The 20395-nt window shown below is 41.8% G+C and overlaps 9 protein-coding genes across 15 annotated transcripts; 3 read left to right on the plus strand and 6 right to left on the minus strand.

Annotated features, from left to right (window-relative positions):
- Positions 1-33: 33 nt before the first annotated feature.
- Positions 34-2414, minus strand: LOC124340504. 2 transcript variants are annotated; one of them, XM_046793065.1, is made up of 3 exons: positions 2275-2414; positions 781-2142; positions 34-720 (listed from the first exon to the last, which is right to left on the minus strand). In XM_046793065.1, exons 2-3 carry the CDS (start codon positions 2123-2125, stop codon positions 107-109), a joined length of 1959 nt encoding a protein of 652 aa, XP_046649021.1. In that variant the 5' UTR covers positions 2126-2142; positions 2275-2414; the 3' UTR covers positions 34-106. The 2 variants fall into 2 exon arrangements, with proteins under 2 accessions (XP_046649021.1, XP_046649022.1); XM_046793066.1 differs by having other exon boundaries at positions 781-2172; positions 2275-2355.
- A 431-nt stretch (positions 2415-2845) lies between these two features.
- Positions 2846-4192, plus strand: LOC124340541 (delta(3,5)-Delta(2,4)-dienoyl-CoA isomerase, mitochondrial-like). The gene is made up of 5 exons (XM_046793128.1): positions 2846-2980; positions 3046-3220; positions 3278-3494; positions 3557-3683; positions 3747-4192. Exons 1-5 carry the CDS (start codon positions 2956-2958, stop codon positions 4127-4129), a joined length of 927 nt encoding a protein of 308 aa, XP_046649084.1. The 5' UTR covers positions 2846-2955; the 3' UTR covers positions 4130-4192.
- Positions 4193-4257: 65 nt separating this feature from the next.
- On the minus strand, positions 4258-10821 carry LOC124340502 (angiotensin-converting enzyme-like). 5 transcript variants are annotated; one of them, XM_046793058.1, is made up of 9 exons: positions 6837-6985; positions 6634-6772; positions 6372-6566; positions 5567-6307; positions 5463-5491; positions 5182-5294; positions 4971-5115; positions 4686-4910; positions 4258-4626 (listed from the first exon to the last, which is right to left on the minus strand). In XM_046793058.1, exons 1-9 carry the CDS (start codon positions 6911-6913, stop codon positions 4314-4316), a joined length of 1977 nt encoding a protein of 658 aa, XP_046649014.1. In that variant the 5' UTR covers positions 6914-6985; the 3' UTR covers positions 4258-4313. The 5 variants fall into 5 exon arrangements, with proteins under 5 accessions (XP_046649014.1, XP_046649015.1, XP_046649018.1 ...); XM_046793059.1 differs by lacking the exons at positions 6634-6772; positions 6837-6985 and adding an exon at positions 10688-10821; XM_046793062.1 differs by lacking the exons at positions 4971-5115; positions 5182-5294; positions 5463-5491; ... (2 more) ...; positions 6634-6772; positions 6837-6985 and adding exons at positions 7868-8012; positions 8081-8193; positions 9506-9534; ... (1 more) ...; positions 10421-10615; positions 10688-10821.
- Positions 10822-11272: 451 nt separating this feature from the next.
- Positions 11273-13031, plus strand: LOC124340552 (transmembrane protein 192-like). Of its 2 annotated transcripts, XM_046793144.1 has the most exons (8): positions 11273-11376; positions 11473-11640; positions 11709-11825; positions 11885-11999; positions 12061-12228; positions 12294-12402; positions 12463-12663; positions 12756-13031. In XM_046793144.1, the coding sequence occupies exons 2-7, from the start codon at positions 11533-11535 to the stop codon at positions 12596-12598; spliced, it is 753 nt and encodes a 250-aa protein (XP_046649100.1). In that variant the 5' UTR covers positions 11273-11376; positions 11473-11532; the 3' UTR covers positions 12599-12663; positions 12756-13031. The 2 variants fall into 2 exon arrangements, with proteins under 2 accessions (XP_046649100.1, XP_046649099.1); XM_046793143.1 differs by having other exon boundaries at positions 11302-11640.
- On the minus strand, positions 12423-14619 carry LOC124340513 (nucleolar and coiled-body phosphoprotein 1-like). Its single transcript, XM_046793086.1, has 4 exons — positions 14288-14619; positions 13036-14227; positions 12727-12978; positions 12423-12660 (listed from the first exon to the last, which is right to left on the minus strand). The coding sequence occupies exons 1-4, from the start codon at positions 14381-14383 to the stop codon at positions 12626-12628; spliced, it is 1575 nt and encodes a 524-aa protein (XP_046649042.1). The 5' UTR covers positions 14384-14619; the 3' UTR covers positions 12423-12625.
- A 226-nt stretch (positions 14620-14845) lies between these two features.
- On the minus strand, positions 14846-16457 carry LOC124340557 (alpha-protein kinase 1-like). Its single transcript, XM_046793149.1, has 2 exons — positions 15878-16457; positions 14846-15815 (listed from the first exon to the last, which is right to left on the minus strand). The coding sequence occupies exons 1-2, from the start codon at positions 15947-15949 to the stop codon at positions 15225-15227; spliced, it is 663 nt and encodes a 220-aa protein (XP_046649105.1). The 5' UTR covers positions 15950-16457; the 3' UTR covers positions 14846-15224.
- A 467-nt stretch (positions 16458-16924) lies between these two features.
- Positions 16925-17930, plus strand: LOC124340742 (leucine repeat adapter protein 25-like). The gene is made up of 3 exons (XM_046793348.1): positions 16925-16991; positions 17059-17216; positions 17284-17930. Exons 1-3 carry the CDS (start codon positions 16925-16927, stop codon positions 17536-17538), a joined length of 480 nt encoding a protein of 159 aa, XP_046649304.1. The 3' UTR covers positions 17539-17930.
- Positions 17827-18832, minus strand: LOC124340576 (glia maturation factor beta-like). Its single transcript, XM_046793169.1, has 5 exons — positions 18641-18832; positions 18484-18580; positions 18364-18413; positions 18138-18270; positions 17827-18078 (listed from the first exon to the last, which is right to left on the minus strand). Exons 1-5 carry the CDS (start codon positions 18641-18643, stop codon positions 17939-17941), a joined length of 423 nt encoding a protein of 140 aa, XP_046649125.1. The 5' UTR covers positions 18644-18832; the 3' UTR covers positions 17827-17938.
- A 78-nt stretch (positions 18833-18910) lies between these two features.
- LOC124340565 (gastrula zinc finger protein XlCGF44.2-like) lies at positions 18911-20324 on the minus strand. Its single transcript, XM_046793158.1, has 3 exons — positions 19966-20324; positions 19384-19510; positions 18911-19321 (listed from the first exon to the last, which is right to left on the minus strand). The coding sequence occupies exons 1-3, from the start codon at positions 19976-19978 to the stop codon at positions 19003-19005; spliced, it is 459 nt and encodes a 152-aa protein (XP_046649114.1). The 5' UTR covers positions 19979-20324; the 3' UTR covers positions 18911-19002.
- Positions 20325-20395: the final 71 nt, after the last annotated feature.

Raw genomic sequence — 20395 nt, forward strand, 5'->3', positions numbered from 1 at the left:
ACGTGACGCCAATGCTGATAGGACAAAACAGGATTTCGTCATCAGAACTTTATTCAAAAGGTCAAAATTCATCCTGGACTGGAATTAATTTGGGGAAAATTGGTGATTACAAGGATCGGACGACTTCAATGTCCCATTGGTTCTTGAGTCCGACCCAGACTTCGTTCTCTGGACCGCGCCAGGTGAAGACGCGGTGGCGGGTTTCGTCCAGGGCCAACTGGTCGGGAGCCACGTAGAGGTACTCGCGTCGCTTGGGGCTGAAAAGGGCGTAGCGGTTGGGGAATTGCTCCGTGTTGACGCGGTAAGTGTCCAGGAGCCAATCGGCCGCTCCGTCGGCCCAGGTGTGGACGTCCTCGGGTTTGCTGTACTGGCGCCAGGTGAAGACGCGACGTCGATCCTTGTCGTAGGAGAACTCGTCAGTCGACGGGTACAGGTACTCGTGCGGGAACCGCAAACTGGTGAAACGAACCCGGAAGACGCCGGCCTTCCACAGTCCGGTCAGTCGCCATTCGGCCCACAATCCCAGCGGCTCGTCCTTGTTGCGCCACGTAAAGACTCGGCGTCGTTTGGCGTCCTGGGAGAACTCGTCCCGCCCAGGGTAAAGGTACTCGCCAGTGCGGGCGTTTTTGATCCGGACAATCAAAATCTGCCCGTCAATCAGCCGGGAGATGACGCTCTTCTTCTCCTCGCAATTATTCGGAATTTCCTCTTCCAGTTCCACTGAAAAATGAATTTAATTAATGACATAATAACAGTTAAATGGATTATCAGATGAAATACCTGACGCAGGTAAAACGAGCCCCAAGGAATAAGAAGTAGATGCGCTGTGGACGATTGGTCCAGTCATTTCCGCTCCCGCGTGATAATTCACTTCGAGCCGGCCGAGATCCTTCCAGACGCGACCCTCGCGGATGGCGTTCAACTTGATCCTGTACAGCTGGATCGGTTTGGGCACGAATTTCTCACCGTCAAAGCTGACGAATTCCTTGTGCTGGTCGTACAAGGCGTCGATGGCCTCCTTCGACCGGGTCTTCCAGTCACTGGACGACTGCTGCTGCTGTTCCTCCTGGACGTCAAAGGGATCGTCGTCGTGGTGGGCCAGGTGGCGTTTGCGTTCATTGAGAGATCGGGCGATGGCGTCGGGACGGCTCAGTGGGTCCTCCCAGTAGACGGTGGGCCATTTGGCGTCGTCGGCCGTCGAGATGGTCAATTTGGCCGCCACGACAACTTTTTCCAGTTGGTCGTAGATTTTCTGGCGAGAGTCTCTGCGCACGATTGCTTCCGGTTGTTCCCCGAAACTTTCGCGGACAATGTCGGAAACGGCCCGCCATAAAAGACGCTGGGCATCGCCGACGGACAAGAGGATCTCGTTGGTCCGCGGGAATCGCTGGCTGATTTGACTAAACAGCTGATTGCTCTGCGTCAACATGCTCTGCGTTACCTGGACGATTTTGGTCTCCGTCTCCCTCCGGCTGTCCATGCTGTAGGCCACTTTGAATTTGTCGAATTGTTCCGGCTCCTTACTGAACTGCTCTGCCAGTTGTTGGCATTCGGCTTTGTCGTAACAGGCCAAACTGAAACCCACCGTCTGCGTGTACGGGATCATGGGCTGGGCCATATGATAACGTCCGTCCTCTTCTACGTCGCTGGATCTGGTCAGGATGACTCGGTCGAACGGGATCGACTCGACCTGGTAGGTCCGGACCTTTTTGCCCGTTACTCGCGTCAAATGGGTGGCGACAGCTTGCTGGATCGTCTCGTTCCACATTTGAACGCGGAAGCCGAAATAGAGCTGGCTGTTGACTCCGCTGTACCAGTGGGTGATGCTGGAGCTGTCCAGAATGGCCGCTGGACTGAACTGGTAAAGGGACTTGCTGTGGTAGTTTTTCCGCCCCTGGACGCGGTAAATGTTGAGCCTAGTTGTGCCGGCAAACGACATGGTCGTCAAAGGTTTGCCCAGAAAATGTTCCAGGTCTTTGGCGATTTGATTTTCTCCAGCTTCAGCCGACTCGGCAGTCTGATATACATTTGCAATGTTGGTTTGTTCGGGAGTCCCGGGGAGAATGAAGGCTCTACTAGACGATGCCAAAATGGCCATCGTTAGTAATAAAACGGCTAGTTTCATCCTGGAATCCAAATGTACTGTGGCCAAGATAGTAGCAAACAATTAGTCTATATTTTGGAGTATTTTAAAAGGTTCAATCAAATTCGTCAGCAGTGCAAAATCATTTGAGATATACCATAGACAATAATAGTTGCAAAACGTTGGCTTACCCAATTGGAATGAAGTGTATAGCTTTATTAGAGAGATTTTCGAATGAAAAAGTGGATTGAAAGGGACGGCAAGTGGCGGTCGTTCGCCGACTGATCAGCTATCGCAGAAGGATGGCCACCTTTTGTATCGTACCAGATGCCCTTCGCCATCATCGATTTCACCATCAGTTGGTGACGAAGTGAGTTCATGGCGGACGGTATCAGCAGTTCATCAGAAAAATATTGATGTCAGCAGAAGAGATGAAATGTTACACCGACAGAAGGTTTTCTGGGTTTTATTTACCAAACCAGATTTTGGACGTGAGCTATCAAAAGTTCAAAACAAGTGAAGCATCAAGTTCGTCTGCATGTTGTTGTTGCAACAGCAACTGACGACAAAACATAAACAATTTTTCACGCGTGTCAGTTTAGACGTCAACGACTTCGACGAATTTGGAAAAATCAACTCCGGGGTGATCATTTGATCAACAAAGTCGGAAGACAACTTGAATCCGTAAATTGGCCGAAATTCTATCTATAAACGGACCCAAACGACCCTTGATAGATGGCGCGATTAACTATCCATGTCTGATCTCCATTTCAAGATGGCACTGTTTTCTATTTCATTTCGTTTGTTTGGGTTTCCAAAGTCCATCTGTCAAAAGATTCTCAATCTAATCAGCATCAAAGTTTTCGATAATCATGCAAACTGCTTTTAAAGTATTGGGTAAATTGCACACCAAAAATCTGTGTCTTAGCAATCAAATTAATTTAACATTTGTTTAAATTTAGGACAAAGCGCAGTAAGAACATTGTCTACCTATTCAGCAGCCATGGCGTCTTCTGCTGCCTTGTCCAGCAAGTACAAATTTGAAACCTTGTCAGTGTCCACTCCAAAGGACTATGTTTATCATGTTCAACTTAATAGACCCCAGCAATTTAATGCAATGAATAGTGCCTTCTGGAGGTATGTTCTTGTTCAAAATTCCCATTTTATAATTATTAATTATCTTTTGGTTTAAAGGGAAATGGTAGAGTGCTTTCAAGCAATTAGTGAAGACAGCGACTGCAGGGTTGTAGTCATCTCCGCAAATGGCAAGCATTTCACTTCAGGTCTTGATTTGACTGACATGGGTGCGTTAATGGAGACAGTTTTGGGAGATGACGACATTGCCAGGAAATTTCGCACACTCCAGCAGTTCATTAAACGCTATCAATTGTCATTCACCTCAATCGAGCAGGTTTGTTATTATTTTGCAGCCACAGAATAATTGATTACAATTTTTCTTTCTACTCCTTTTAGTGTCACAAACCTGTAATTGCTGCTATTCATGGAGGTTGCGTAGGGGGTGGTGTGGATCTCGTCACTGCTGCTGATATTCGTTTCTGTACTCAGGATACCTTCTTCCAAATCAAAGAAGTTGAAATCGGTATTTATAGTCACCAATATTTCAAGGTTTTCATGTGATATAACTCTTTCATTGTTTCCATAGGACTTGCTGCCGACGTGGGAACGTTGCAGCGCTTACCGAAAGTGATTGGATCAGATAGTTTGGTCCGCGAATTGGCCTACACGGCCCGAAAAATGTTTGCGGACGAAGCAGCTCAAGCAGGTCTGGTGAGTCGAGTCTTGCCCGATAAAGACTCGCTGCTCAAAGCAGCTCTGGAGACGGCCAGCGCCATTGCCGGCAAATCACCGGTGGCCATTCAAGGTAGCAAACATAATCTCAATTACGCCCGAGATCACTCGATCGAAGAAGGACTGAGTTACATGGCCACATGGAACGCAGCGATGCTGCAATCAGAAGACTTGCGCATCGCCGCCATGGCCGCCATGGATCGTAAAGGTCCTCCGCCAGTCTTTTCAAAGCTTTAAATTGTTAAAAAAACGAAATGTAATTTTTTTAGTTCATATTTTAAAATTATACAGATATTATGGGCCCGAAAATTTCCCTTACTCTTTAGTGGGTTAATGTTGATCGAATCAAAAACGAAAAGAAGCGATTTGATGCAATTAATTTTGTATTTAAAAATGTTCGGGTAAATGTGCCATTAATCTTTTAAAATCGAATGTTGCGCAACGAATGAAGCGTTTCTTCGAAAATGGGTGCCAGATATTTGGCCGCCTCTTTGCTGATTAATGGAGACGATCCTTCTTTCTTGGCTTCGACTATTTTTTCGATGGGTGATTCGACTTTAGATGCTGGAACGTCCCATCCAATGTATTCGCCATTCTTAGCATTCTCAGCTTCCAGCCACACCCTCAATGGCTCAAAGTAATTGAGCAGAGGAGTAGCAAGGACATCGCGCTGACCAGTCATGGCTTCCATGGCATCTTGCCAAGGTTTAGAGGCTCCTAATTGCAACATTGCCCTAAACAGAAAATATGTTATTTAGTCAGGAATCAACACACGAAGTTTAATGTAAAATACTTAAGAGCATCTCCAGCAGCGGTCGAGTTGTAGAAATCGCATTTGTAAAGTGGTCCAACATGGCCGGCCGCGGTGCAGAGCACTTCATTGAATTGATATTGGAAGAAAGTGCGCATGAAATAGCGGATCATGTCGTAATTGTTGCAGACGTGGAAAATGGCCGTAATGTCCAGATCCTGGGCGGGATCACGTCCCACAGGTGGCGCCACTCCTAGCACTCGAGCTCTACATTTTCGTTTTGATTATTAAATTATTTTAATTGCCAATTGCTCATTTTTTTTATACTTGTCGGCCCAGTATTGGGTGTTGAGTTCGGCTTCTGGGATGTCACCTCTGAACATGTTCCAGCGCCAAGTGTCTTGAGTCAAATGGAACGGCAATGTTGAAATGGTGTTTAACGCTTGGAAAAGCAAAAAGTTCATGTCCACATCTGGGAAAAGAATTATTTTGATGGGTTAATCGAAATTCATCATTTGCAGAGTTTTGATTAATCCACCTGGATCATCTGGAACGTTAAGTAGTCCAAGAGTGTTGAGATGTTTGGTGGTGGAGAAACTCATCGACATGAGCTCTCCGACAGCCTCGTGAAATCCGTCGTTGGCTCCATCCCTGTCAAATCATTGATAAGAAATTATTTTTATTTGACTTTAGTCTAGCCGTTTTTAAAAATTATATAAACTACAGGGATCAGTCAACATGTCAAACGACGCAGTTTGCTTTATCTTCGATCAAACAAAGTCAACAAGGACAAAAGGATATCTGATAAAAATGGTTTACCTGTAGTTGAGTGGCTGAAATGCATATTGCTGAAAAGGGAAAATGGAAATTAGAAAATATTCAATTACGTCGTATTCGGTAATTAAAAATTATATGTTTAATACCATAAAGTATTGAATGTGACCCAGTTCGTGGTGGACAGTCTGGAAATCTTCAAAAACAACTCGAGCGCACATTCGAATCCTGAAATCCTTGGCGTCGTAGAAATCCCATGCCGTTGCGTGACAAGCGACTTCACGCCCGTCTGTTGGCTTCTCCAACATGGACAAGTTCCAGAAAGTCTCGGGCACCGGCAGCAAACCCATGGAAGTGTAGAAGTCGTTTCCGGTGCGGAACATGCGTTCAACTGTGTAATTTTGACGGATCATTTCCGGTGAAGGATCAGTCGACGGTTTGTCGGGATAAGGAATGGCGATGGGGTTCAAATTGACCCAGAAACGGCCCCACATGTCGCCCAAAAGGTGGGCAGGCAGAGGTCCACGCAAGTCAATGTTATTGGCTCCGTAAGTGTTGTAGAGCTTTCGACGGATGTAGGCGTGCAGCTGCTTGTACAGAGGCTCGACTTGGCTGTAAAGATCCTGGACGATCGTCTCCATTTCGGTGGTCTCGTACTTTTGACGCCATTGGTCTCCGTAATCGGCGTAGCCGTTGAGCTGGGCCTGTTTGTTCGACAGTTCCACATAGCGCAAATAGAGCGGACGCAATTGGCGACCCACTCCGTCGTGCCATGCTTGCCACGCCCACAAATGGTCGTCGTCATTGCCAATCTCGGCCATCAGCTCGGTCAATTCCGGTTCCAGATACATGCACTCGTTGAGTCCAGTCGACGGATTAGTTCTACAAGCCTATTTCAAATGCAATTTGATTAGTTAAATGGGGACTTACAATCAAGCAGAATGGATCCTGTACCTGGTAACTGCCGTAGATGCGGCCCATTTCACTGAGGATGTTGTACAATTCCTCCGACTCGGCATCATCTAAACTGACGGATTGCAGGTAAGAAAATTGACGTTTAGTATCTTCGCTAAAGTTGGTCGTGTCAAATGTCGAAGCATTGGCACTGGCTTGCGCGTAATAGGCTCCAGCCACTCCGCCAGCTTCAGCCTTTGATTATGCAAATTAATAGGTTAATAAAATGAATTCTCATTAAAGAAATATAGGAAATGCTTACAACGGCCATTGCGTTTTCATCGGTCAAATTGGTTTCGTAATTCCATGATGCGAGAACGTATTGATTGAGAATTGGGCCGTACTCGGCGTCGTAGTGCTCCAGGAAAGCGATAGCTTCATCTTCATTTGTATTCAATCGCCTGTGAACGTGAAATGAATTTAATTTAAAAGGGAAATTTGTGTAAAATCAAATGAACGACTTACCCCTTATGTTTGATGTTCAGAGCAAAGGCCGAAGAACAAAGAAAGGCAAGACAAAGGAAAAATTTAACGGATTCCATTTTGCGCCTCGATGAGCTCGCACCGACAACTGCAATGTCCAACCCAATTTGTTTGGCATTTTTGTTCCGTTTCAATTGACGACACGAGTCAACATTCGTAATCTCCACACAGAGATAATATCGCCCTGATATTGATAGAGGGGCAATGGACAATCCACAAATATCCCAAGGTCTTTCAGTTAAATGTTTCATGTTCTTATGAAAAACGAATCAAAAACGAAATAAGCAATTTGAGTGAAATGCAATTAATTTTGTATTTAAAAATGTTCGGGTAAATGTGCCATTATTCTTTTAAAATCGAATGTTGCGCAACGAATGAAGCGTCTCTTCGAAAATGGGGGCCAGATATTTGGCCGCCTCTTTGCTGATTAATGGAGACGATCCTTCTTTCTTGGCTTTGACAATTTTTTCGATGGGCGATTCGACTTTAGTTGCTGGAATGTCCCATCCAATGTATTCGCCATTCTTTTCATTCTCAGCTTCCAGCCACACCCTCAATGGCTCAAAGTAATTGAGCAGAGGAGTAGCAAGGACATCGCGCTGACCAGTCATGGCTTCCATGGCGTCTTGCCAAGGCTTGGAGGCTCCTAATTGCAACATTGCCCTAAACAGAAAATGTTATATTTAGTCATAAACACGTCACGAAATTTTAAAATACTTAAGAGCATCTCCAGCGGCGGTCGAGTTGTAGAAATCGCATTTGTAAAGTGGTCCAACATGGCCGGCCGCGGTGCAAAGCACTTCATTAAATTGATATTGGAAAAAAGTGCGCATAAAATAGCGGATCATGTCGACATTCTGGATGACGTGGTAAATGGCCGTAATGTCCAGATCCTGGGCGGGATCACGTCCCACAGGTGGCGCCACTCCAACCACTCGAGCTCTACATTTTCGTTCAAAGATTTTATTATTATTATTTTAATTGCCAATTGCAATTGCTCATTTTTTAACTACTTGTCGGCCCAGTATTGGGTGTTGAGTTCGGCTTCAGGGATGTCACCTCTAAACATGTTCCAGCGCCAAGTGTCTTGAGTCAAATGGAACGGCAAGGTCGAAATGGTGTTTAACGCTTGGAAAAGTAAAAAGTTCATGTCCACATCTAGTGACATGGAAAAGAATTATTTGGTTAATCGAAATTCATTACTTGCCGAGTTTTGTATTTCCCACCTGGATCATCTGGAGCGTTAAGAAGTCCAATAGTGTTGAGATGTTTGGTGGTGGAGAAACTCATCGACATGAGCTCTCCGACAGCCTCGTGAAAACCATCGTTGGCTCCAGCCCTGTCAAGTAATTGACACGAAAAGATTTTCCCTGAGAGATTTCCTTTGGAAAGCTAGAAGGCCTTTTTTGGCTTATATTGGAATATGTCTGTGCGGTTTGGGTGATTTCTATTTTCTAAGAACTCGGGGACCCACCTGCGTCAGAACTATAGAATACTGGTAGCACCACTACCATGTTAACTCCTCCTCTTGGAAATTTTCTCTGTATTAGCTGAAGCCCAGTTGACGAATCGATAGTGAAAATCGGAGCTAAGATATCGATCTCGCTACTTGCCATTCCCTTACTTCCCAACACACCCGCCGTGGCGCTTAAATCGGCTTAAATGGACAGGGCAGAGAAAAGAAAACAAAAGAAGGGCTCGCCATATGGGTTATAGCTCTAGCTGCGTTAAGAATAATCGTTTTTTTTTTCGGTGATGTTTATAATTCAGTCGATTCAGCGTTTCAAACTGCATTCCAATAGGCTAACTTCTATCATTGTTGATTTCGTTGAAATAAGTTATGAGCATTTTAACAGAGCCATAGATGATGGTAGAACCACTTATATGGAAAGGCCTTCCATTGCCTTTTCCCCCTGGAAGTGTTCTGGGCCATACCTTAGTTGCAGAGCCACAGCGGGTGTGTTGGGAAACACAATTTTTTTTCCAGTACCAAAATCAATAAAGTTTCAGTAGATTGCCGCTGTTGGCGCTGACAATTAGGTATTTATCGATACTTAAGCACATTTTCTCACTTTCGATTCGCGATATTGGCTGCAACTTTAGGAAAAATTTCCGAGAGGAAAATTTAACAGGCAGTGGTTTTACCATACATCTATAGCTCTGATTTTAAGAAACACCTATGGCAAGTCGTTCAACAGTGAAAGCTACCCCAGTACAATCATCAGTCCTTCGCGTAACGACACCTAGTAGCAATGTGAGATAATAACCTAACCTAACCTGGGTAGCGGCTATGGCAGCGGCACTATAACTATTTTACTTTCTTTTAGCCATCACGAGCCTTTTTTTTTATTCTTGTTTTATTATTAAAATGTTGATTAGGCCTACCCTACCCGGTAGTTGGTTACTGGTTACAAATTTTGCTATCCAATTGCTGTTTATTGAATATTGCGCGGGGGCTAAAAGCGCCGCAGCTAAAACTATTATTTGAATATTGTCTACAGCCGTTTGCTGTTAAATTATATAAGCTACACGGATCATGTCAAAAGTTAAACATGTCAAATGACGCAGTTTGCTTTATCTATGTCCGTGATTAAAGAAAGTCAATAAAAAGGACATGAGGCGGATATCTGATAAAAATGGTTTAGGCCTACCTGTAGTTGATTGGCTGAAATGCATATTGCTGTAAATGGAAAGAAAAGATTCACCAACAAGAAAAGATGACGTCACATTCAAATGCAATTAAATAAATACCTTACCATACAGTATTGGATATGACCCAGTTCGTGATGGACAGTCTGGAAGTCTTCAAAGACGACTCGAGTGCACATGCGAATCCTGAAATCCTTGGCGTCGAAGAAATCCCACGCCGTTGCATGACAAACGACTTCACGCCCGTCTGTTGGCTTCTCCAACATGGACAAGTTCCAGAAAGTCTCGGGCACCGGCAGCAAACCCATGGAAGTGTAGAAATCGTTTCCGGTGCGGAACATGCGCTCCGCCGTGTAATTTTGACGGATCATTTCCGGTGAAGGATCAGTCGATGGTTTGTCGGGATAAGGAATGGCGATGGGGTTCAAATTGACCCAGAAACGGCCCCACATGTCGCCCAAAAGGTGGGCAGGTAGCGGTCCGTGCAAGTCAATATAATTGGCTCCGTAAGTGTTGTAGAGCTTTCGCCGGATGTAGGCGTGCAGTTGCTTGTACAGAGGCTCGACTTGGCTGTAAAGATCCTGGACAATCGTCTCCATTTCGGTGGTTTCGTATTTTTGACGCCATTGGTCTCCGTAGTCGTCGTAGCCGTTGAGCTTCGCCTGTTTGTTCGACAGTTCCACGTAGCGCAAATAGAGCGGACGCAATTGGCGGCCCACTCCTTCGTGCCATGCTTGCCAAGCCCACAAATGGTCGTCGTAATTGCCATTCTCGGCCATCAGCTCAGTCAATTCCGGTTCCAGATACATGCACTCGTTGATTCCAGTCAATGGATTAGATCTACAAGCCTATTTTAAATATGTAATTTAATTTTAAATGGGGAATAAAACAAAGCAGAATGGATCCTTTAGGCCTACCTGGTAACTTCCGTAGATGCGGCCCATCTCACTGAGGATGTTGTACAATTCCTCCGACTCGGCATCATCTAAACTGACAGATTGAAGGTAAGAAAATTGGCGTTTAGTGTCTTCGCTAAAGTTGGTCGTGTCGAATGTCGAAGCATTGGCACTGGCTTCCGCGTAATAGGCTCCAGCCACTCTGTTAGCTTCAGCCTTTAATTATATCCAAATTCAAAAATATAAAAAAAAAAACGAATTCTCATTGAAGGGAAATCAAATGCTTACAACGGCCATTGCGTTTTCATCGGTCAAATTGGTTTCGTAATTCCAGTTCGCGAGTTCGTGTTGATTCTTAACTTGACAATACTCGGTGTTGTAGTTGTCCAGGAAAGCGATAGCTTCATCTTCATTTGTATTCAATCGCCTGTGAATGTTGAATGAGACGTGATGAATAAAATTTCAATAGAACATTGTTGGATAATAACTTGCCCTGTATATTTTATGTTAAGGGCAAAGGCCGAAGAACAAAGAAAGGCAAGACAAAGGAAAAATTTTACGAATGCCATTTTGCGCCTCGATGAGCTCGCACCGACAACTGCAGTGTCTGACCCAATCTGTTTGGCATTTTTGTTCCGTTTCGATTGTCGACATTCGTATTTTCCACACAAAGATATCGTCCCGATAGCGATAGAGGGGCAAAGGACAATCCAGAATAAACTCAAAGGCTTTCAGTCACGAAAACACACGAGAATTAATTATTAACCAACAATTGAATTTTACCCGCCAAACAAATGAAATTCATACAGCAATGCCAGCAACCCTTTTATTAAAACGGCGTATAATTACTAAAATGGCCGCTAGAGGAATTTGGCCGGAGGGTATCCGATGACGCATTTTTGTTTATTGGGGCCTTTCACCATCACCTGTGCGTAGCAGTTGAATGAAAGTGGAGCCCCCAGCAGTGTGGCTGTCAGGTAACAATTGTGACGCAGGCAGTTCGCCGAAATCTCTGCAATAGTCACACGGTCTAGATCAGTTTTGATTTCGGACCCGTGTTCTTGTTTCGACAGAATTTGATGAGTTTTCCAGCCTAGAGGAATCAATAAAGTCCTAATCGGGGAAAATACAAAATGGTTCTGGAAGATATGCGTGATCTGCTACTCGCTAGTGATTCGCCCGACCAACTCTTTAAACCCATTCGAACATTACCGATCGTCATCTTTTTGCTCGCCTCTGATGTAAGTTCCCTAGGTACACTTCCTGTAAACAAGTACACAAACAGTTATTCTGACTATTGTTATTGCAGGTTACTGTTCTTATCACGTCCTTCATCCTGCCCCAGTATTACATAGATTACCAAAGGCATCCCAGCCTCTATGCTACTCTACTCTACTTGCAAATTACTCTTTGGGTCTTGACAGTTGTAGGTCATAAATAATTCATGAGCTCGGGAAAATGTGTCAAGTTCATTGTTTTATTTAGATTGCTGATCAGCTGATAACAAGGCAACACCAGAAATCTCAACTCAGCGGCTTTCTGGAATTCAATCGCAAGATTATGCCCTGCATGAGAGCTTTTCTCATCACAGTCACCAGCTGTAATTTCAGTTTCTCTTCTTTTAAAAACCAATGCATAACCAATTCTTTTCTTATTTCTAGGCAGCATTTTACTACTCATCACAGCTGCTGTTGCGTGGGATTACTGTCCAAGAGATAAAGAAACGGAAAATTGTTCCCAATTTGTTCCCCTCACCCCAGCTCACTATGTTCAGATCATATTGAGCCTGCAAACATGCATACTTTTACCAGTGTGTCTGGCTTATTCTGGTATACCATTCAGTAGAAATGACTCATGATTCTTTTGCATTAACCAATTGTTTTTTCATATTTAGTGAGGATACATCAGTTCAATGCCAGCCATCCTCTACCTGACATTCTGGAAGGTCAAATGGTGTACTCCCTATCGAGGAGTCTTCCGGCTTTCGAAGACGTCGGCGTCAGGTATAGTTTCCACAGTCATGAAGACTTAAAATCATGTATTCAAATTCTTGAAACTCTTAGAGAAACGACGGACGACACTTTACTGGAAAAACAAGCTGAAGCAATTCACTTTTTAAAGGAGCATAACGCTAGATTGAGTCGAAAAATTTTGTCGCTAACGGATCAGCTAGGCAGATACTCTGACGCAAACGTCTAAAAATTGTTGTTCGTTTTCTTCTCCCGTTTAGTTTTTCATGTTACGATGTTGCATTTGCAATTCTAGGTAAAAAATCATAGAATTAATTCAAGTTGATTTTTTGAGCTGTTATTTCAAATCCTTCTTACCGAAACGTCTGTTTATCCTGACACCTTTTAGGATCTGCTTACCAGCCATTGACAGCGTGGACGTGTTTACATCTCTCGACGCGTTCAGCATAGAAGCTTTTCTCTTGCCGCCTATAGAAGCTGCTGTCTTTGTCATCACTGCTGGAATTTGGGATGCGTTATTATTTTGGAGGTTTTCTTTAACCGTGGCCATCACTCGTTGTTTTCCGTTGACCACTTGACCCTTTGCCGTAAAAACGGGCTTTTGTAAACCTGTAAACGATGACGTGTAAATGAAATACATTATTGCGATTTTTCGACTATTATTACCTGATACAAAATTGAATTTCATGTCTGGTTTGGCCGTCGGCGTTGCAATCGATTCGGTTGTTACTGGAGCGTCGGTTTTCACCTGCGGGGTCGACGGTTTAGTTTGAGCGTTGTTCAGAACCGACTTGGTGCGAACGGCTTTAGCGCTGGCGTTCATCGTGTCGGTCCTGGCGCGTTTCTTGTCCACATACTCGTCAACCGACTGCATTTTCAAGAAATGTTTCTGATGAATTTCGGCAAAATTTGGTGCAGCTTTGCGTTTGGCCATTTTCGGGATGTTGGAGTTGTCGGTACTGGCTGCTGTAAATTGAACTCCCTTCTTGGCGCTGGCCGCTGGCGTCACTGCCATTTTTACAGGAGTGTTCAAATTTGCAGATGGCTTACGGCTCCTCACCGGGTGGCTTGATGTCCTCAGCAGTAAAGTCTTTTTTGCTACTAAGACGACTGGTGGGCTTGCAGGCTCTGGTAGAGAAGGAACGGCTACAGTTGGTGTGCTTTTGGGTGTGATCGCAGCTTTCACTGATTGATCAGGTTCTACAACTTTGTCAGAACTTCTGGTTCTCCTAGCAGGTATCTTTTCAGCCACATTTGCAGTGACATGCTGTTCACCAGCGCTTGCGGACTTTTTCAGCTTTCTCTTGGGAACTTTTGCAGCCACTGATTGATTCTCAGGTGACTTTTCGATAGCATTATCCAATATTTGAACCTTACCCTCCACTGCTTCATTTTCAGGTTCTGATTCCTGGGTAACAGATTGCTCTTTTGCTTCAACACTTTTAATTTTCTTCACTTGTTTGGCTGAAACTTTTTCATTTTCAGACTCATTTGTTGATGATTCTTCCGTCAAATAAACCTTTTTTCTTCCCCTCAAGTTTTTGGGGATAGCCTTCTTAGGTTTTTCAATTGAAGGTAAATCTTTCTTTTTGGCATCATCAGAATCCTCGTCGACTGAAAATGTTGAGTTTAAAGTGTGTTCAACACACTCCTTCTTTGCTTTCTTGCTAACTGGCAATGCCTTTTGCTGTTCTTTTGACTTTTGGTTTCCACGTTTCCTGCCACGTCTTGGGATAGTTGGTTCTTGTACAACTTCTGATTCCATCGTTGAATCATCTGTGGTCTCATCAGTTGATATAAAATGACTGTCTGCAAGGAGGTTTTGGTGGTGTTGTAGTAGTTGCTCAATAAGAATTTCCTAGAAAAAAAAAACTCTCAATTTTACAGAGCTTGTAAATAAAGAAATATCGATGCTAACCTTGGACACACGGCCACGACGAGTGATGTTGAGCTTCTCTTTCGCCAGCTTTTCGATCTCCCTATAACTCATCGAATTCAACTCCTCAATCTTCATTTTTAAAGCAATATTTTTGTTTACTTCACGACCTAAGTAGAAGAAGAATTACCGAAACCAACAGCAGTTTCCAACGTGTTTTGGCGTTTGAAAACTGAATAACAGAAACAGACGCTCCTAAGGAACTCGTATCTCTGGAGATTTGAAAACCCAACGCTGCCAGATAGTCTGAAATGGGAATTCAGCTTCAAAATTTCAATTTCAAATTTAAAAAAATTATCTTTTATCATATCGGAGATATCCATACCCCTGATTTTATTAAGCGACAAAGGACAAACGTCCATCAAATCTCAAATATTTAGTAATTGCACTAATAGCACAAATTTTTTACTTTTTATTTGCGGGTAAAATTTAATTTTCTGATCGCACACAAAGACCAGAACCTGCAAGAACTATACCTAGAATAAGGATGGTTTCCGAATTTACATAGAATAAATTCAATAACGACGGCCAAAACGCATATTGGGACAAAAACAGATTCGAAATTTCTTTGTTCAATTTGGTACACGTAAGATACAAATCACAGACAGGCTTTTTCTAGGTTATTCCTTATCAACTTCCGGCAATTTGCCTGACGAAGTTCTTCCATTGAGTGACTCGAGGTAAATGGCACGTGAAAACATATTAACAGAAAGTGGTTGGGTAAGGATTTTTGAACGGGCATAGACCATTGATAAATGAAGACATTAGCAATTTAAGAAAATTATTTCCCACTTGACAAAGAGAACAGCGAGACTTTTTTTAGGTTATCCCATTTCAACTTCCAAAAAAATACTTTGCCTGGAGGAGAAGATGATATTGTTGAACGGGGATTTGAACTATTTTTTTTCAGTAGACACATTTAAGCATTACGCCCAAATTTTTCCAATTTGTGACATTTTTTATATTTCATTTTTCTCAATGCAATTGAAAGCTGCAGTTGTTGGCGTAGCTGCTTCAGCTGCTGTCGTTCTTCCTGCAGTTGTTGTTGCAGCTCCTCCATTCTCTGTTGGATTTGCTGCTTCTCCTGCTGCAGTTGTTGCACCCCCTCTCTCAATTGTTTTAGCTGCAGTAGTATCTCCTGCTTTCGCAATTGTATCTGAAGCTGTTGTTGCTCCTGCAGTTGTTGTTGTTGCTGCTGCTCCTGCAGTTGTTGTTGCTGCTGTTGTTGTTTCTCTAGCAGTTGATTCTGCTGCTGCTGGAACATTTGCTCGTCAATTGAAAATGTTGAGTTTGAAGCGTGGTCAACAGACTCCTTTGTTTTCTTGCTAACAGGCAATGCCTTTTGCTCTTCTTTTGAATTTTGGTTTCCATGTTTCCTGCCACATTTTGAGACAGTTGGTTCTTGTACAACTTCTGATTCCATAGTAGAATCATCTGTGGTCTCATCAGTTGATATAAAATGACTGTCTGAATGGAGATTCTGGGAGTGTTGAACCTCAATAAGAATTTCCTACAAAAAAATAATTCGCTCAATTTTACAGAGTTTGAAAATAAAGAAATAGCGATGCTAACCTCGGACACACGGTCACGACGAGTGATGTTGGGCTTTTCCTTCGCCAGCTTTTCGATCTGTCTATAACTCATCGAATTCGACTCCTCAATCTTTATTCTTAAAGTGATGTGTCTGTTTATACTTCGTGACCTGAAATAAAAACTGTAGCCAACAGTTCCAACGTGTGTTTGTGTTTGAAAACGAATAACAGATGCTCCTAGGAACTACTAGTACCTCTGGAGATTAGAAAATCCGATGCTGCCATATAGTCTAAGATAGGAATTTCAGCTTAAAAATTTCAATTTCAAATTTAAAAAAAAATACTATTTTCTATCATTTTATTAAGCGACAAACGTCCATCTAAAAATCTTAAATATTTTTTTGAAAATAATATGAATTTTTTACTTTTTTATTCGCGGGTAAAATTTTCTGATCGCACACAAAGACTTGACCAGTGACGTCATTACGCAGTAGTTAACAGACGACATTTGGAATTCTTTAAACAGCTTTGTTCAACGAATTTTTTTGCTCAAAATTTTCTCTCTTGTTGAAATCAAATTTTTTCACCTTTTACGAAGTAACAATTTAGAATGAAGAATGAAAGTTAAAATTAAACGTAAGGTCTTTTGTTTTCTAGATGACTTAAAGTTCTGTTTTCTCTGTTACATTTTTGTCTTGTACCATTCAGCAATTAACCTCTCCCAAAAAAATGTTTTAAATAAAGTTGTTTGATTCAATCAATCTCTCTAGGTTGGGGTGGTGTGGCAATCTGGAAGTGGAACGGAGTAGCAGTTGATGATCAATGTAGCATTTGCAGACAGCCTTTTGATGGTTGTTGTACAGAGTGCAAGTTTCCTGGAGAGGACTGTCCCCTTGGTTGGTTTGAAATCCAATATTCTAAATAAATTGTTGTAACATTTTTTCATGTAATATTACAGTTTGGGGCCAATGTTCTCACTGCTTTCACATGCATTGCATTATGAAGTGGCTCAATTCCCAGCAAGTTCATCAACTGTGCCCCATGTGCCGCCAGGAGTGGAAATTTAAAGAGTGAAGTTTGTTAGAAAATGTCTCTTCCAGGACTTCCTCCAGTGCCGAAAAATCTAACCCCCTATCTAGCCAGTCCACCAAAGCGTAAAATAAACAATAAACCATTTGCTAGAAGTAAATCTTTCTAATCTCTTTTTTTCTGATTGAATAGAAACCTCTAAGACTCCCACAATCAACTCTGGTAAAGCGGTTCGACCTCTTCCCCGAACACCTCCTCGTGAACCTCCACCTCCGCCACCCACTACTACTTCTCTCGGAAGAAAGCCTTCGACTCTTGACACGAAATTATCAATTCTTAAAAAGGAGATGGTAACCGCAGACTAAAATTGATTTAAATTAAGCGGAAAATACTTAAAAATTGTTTGTCACAATTTAGGCTGGACTGAGGCAAGTAGATATGCAGTTGATGAATCAACTCTGGTCCCTTCAGCAGTCAATTCAGGATTTGAAATGTATGATGAGCGCGTCGGATTTGTCACCCCAGTCGGCCGTAGATCCTTGGGAACTTAATCATCCACAAAACAACGAAGAATTTTACCGCAGTCCATATCGTTTGGGTGCGGTTAATGAAAACGACCACATTTCATCATCAACTTCCTCCATTTCGTCTGGTAGTGGCGAAAAACCGTGATTTTTACCCTAAACGTAGAAGTGTAGTGAAACAATGGAACGTCATTTGCCAGAATGGATGACCAAAACTAAAGTGAAAGAAACTAGTGATCGCAAGTCGCCGAGTGCTACTTCTTCGATTGCGATGGTGTCGGGGAAAGTGTGTGACCGAAGAATGGCATATTTGATGAGTCCGTTGGAACTGCAAATGATCGCCAAGGATATCCTTGGCTTCAAGTGAAAATGTTTTATGCTAGTATGTTAAATTCCATTGATATTAATTCCAATCGGCCAATTTCTTTCTTTCTAGTGTTGTGTAATTCGTTTATTTCATTCCCATTGGGTTTCGGTGTATAGTATGGTCCCGTGTAACAGGTATGAATTGAAACAAAATAAAAAAATCTCTGAAGTGTCTTCAGTTGTTATTTGAGCAACTTTGAGTGAAGCCATTCTTCAGTTAGTTCTTCCAGTTCGCGAATTTCAAAGACTTTTGTTAATTCAGCCACTTTGACTAGTTCAAGTTTACTCCCAGCATACATCATTTGAAGCTCTGTTTTTGAATCTAACCAACACAAATAATCAAAACAAATGACATGGCACAGTGCTGGGTCTAATCTATACCTTGTGGACTGCTGAAGATGAAGCACATAGGGTAAGATATTCTCCCATCACCATGATCAAGCTTGAAACTGTAAACCAGAAAACGTGGCTGGTGTTCAGGTAGAGCCTCTCTCAGCTCATCCACATCAATATCCTAGAGATAAAATCAATATATTAGATAAAATAAGATAAGAAATTAAATTTTTTAAATGGTCTAAAAATTTTTTTTATTTAGACAAGCTATTACCTCCAGTTCTTCTTCTTTGAAAATCAACTGTTTTTCTCTGTCAACTTTCACTATAAAATAAAGTCACCAACAGATATGATAAGTCTCCATAAAGTCTAAAAATACAAGTTCCTTTCTTACTTATAATGGCAGCATTGTTAGTCGCTTTCCTGAAGCGAAACTTTCTAAGATCATCTTTCAGGGTAGGGTCAATATCACAGACACTGACATTTTGAGACTGTTTAGAAGACAAGTGTCAAGAAATAAACAATGATGCAATTTTAAACCAACATATTACCATTTCAATAGACGGCTTTCGAACCCGATCCGCGATCAACGATTGACAAACTGGCCGAGTGGGGTGGTGTCTCCTAATAAGCTAGTTAGAGAATGCTGCGTGCATGTTTAACGCCCAGTAAACGCACACGAGGGGCAAGCAAAATAAAGACTGCTAAAGCCCAACTCATACCAAGAAAAAGAATACGATTTCACAAGCGTGTTATCTCACCAACATGTCACTACAAATGTTAAAGCCATCTGGCGTTCAATTCCATCAACTATTCAAATGCAAGTTTAGATATTTGTATTTTATACATCATTTTATAGTTTTAATTTGGATAATTTGGATGAAGGACACACATGTTTACAAATAAATAAAATTCACTCGTCCGGTATACCTTTTTCTTCCATCACCTTTTTCAATATCTGCTCCGTTTGCCAGTCCGTCCATGATTTGCTTTGTTTTTTACGATGCTTCTGCTGGTGTCTCTTTATACTGTAATCGCTCTTGGTTTGGTAGGAGCACTTATCGCATTTGTGGATTTTGGGATGCTTTATTTTTTTGTGACGTTTAAGTTTAATTTTATTCTGGGTCGAAAACCCACACTGTTCACACTGATACTTTCTTTCGTGGATTTGTTTATGTCGTAAAAAACCAAGGCGGAATTCAAAATTTTTGTTACAAGTAGGACAAATAAATCTGAATAAAAAGTATTAATATTTAAAAATAGAAAAAAAATTTAAATCGAGTTGAATATTTACCCTTCACGATGATGCTCCTCTTTGTGAGCTTTTAATTCAATCCTAGAGAACAGTTGGTTACAGCACACGTGCTGGTAGCCAGGATTCAACCTCCTATACCCATACCTCCTTGATGTTGGGCCTGCCCCTAATCATGAATTTTAATGTTAATGTAATCTATATTATTGTGTTTATTTAACTGAGAATCAATTTCTAAAAAGGCATTTTTCGGAAGAGAGGCTCTCTTCCGTTCTTCCCTGGAGGAAATGACAATATTTCTTTAAATAAACACGAATACAAAAAAAATTATAAAAAATAAAGTACGATGAATTCCAAGTTGAAATAAAAATAATAAAATCCGCTGATAACTTAAGTGATCTACTTTTATAAAGAATGTATAGAAAAATCAGAGAAATACTAGTAAAATCATTATTTTACAAATGAGACTCGTGATCTCCATAAGCCGTCTTACAAGTTGCTAAGTGTTCAACGAGATTTCTTTATTTTCATAAAACAGACAACGCCGGAGCTCACATGCTCTATCGATTTTCCAGAAGAAACAATAATATGGTACTTGATAAATGTAGCTAAGAAAATTCCTACCTTTGCCCACCATGCTGCTGAAACAATAACGATACTTCCATACACTCAAGAATCAAAGCCAACTCGGTTTGAATTTGTTTGTTTATTGTTGATTGAATCACTCACAGTTTCACTTTCACTTGAATAGAATCTTGAATCACCATGGTTGTTGAATCTTGAATAATGTGTTGTTGGGTTTCTGAATTGTAGTCTGCAATCTACAATCACGCACATTGCCAGATTGCAACAAATGAGTAAAATTGGTTACTTAAAAAACAAAATGGAATAAAATTAATAAAAATGTTACAAATGATTGCCCATCGGTATCAATCAAAATACATTTAGCATGTTAGATTTTTAACAATCGTACTTTATTTAACGTCGCCATTAAAAAGAATTAAGAATTGCATAGCAAACAATCATGAAAGACACGGAGAATACCGAATCGGGA

Source organism: Daphnia pulicaria, chromosome 5 (assembly GCF_021234035.1).
Source record: "Daphnia pulicaria isolate SC F1-1A chromosome 5, SC_F0-13Bv2, whole genome shotgun sequence".
Classification (NCBI taxonomy): Eukaryota; Metazoa; Arthropoda; class Branchiopoda; order Diplostraca; family Daphniidae; genus Daphnia; species Daphnia pulicaria.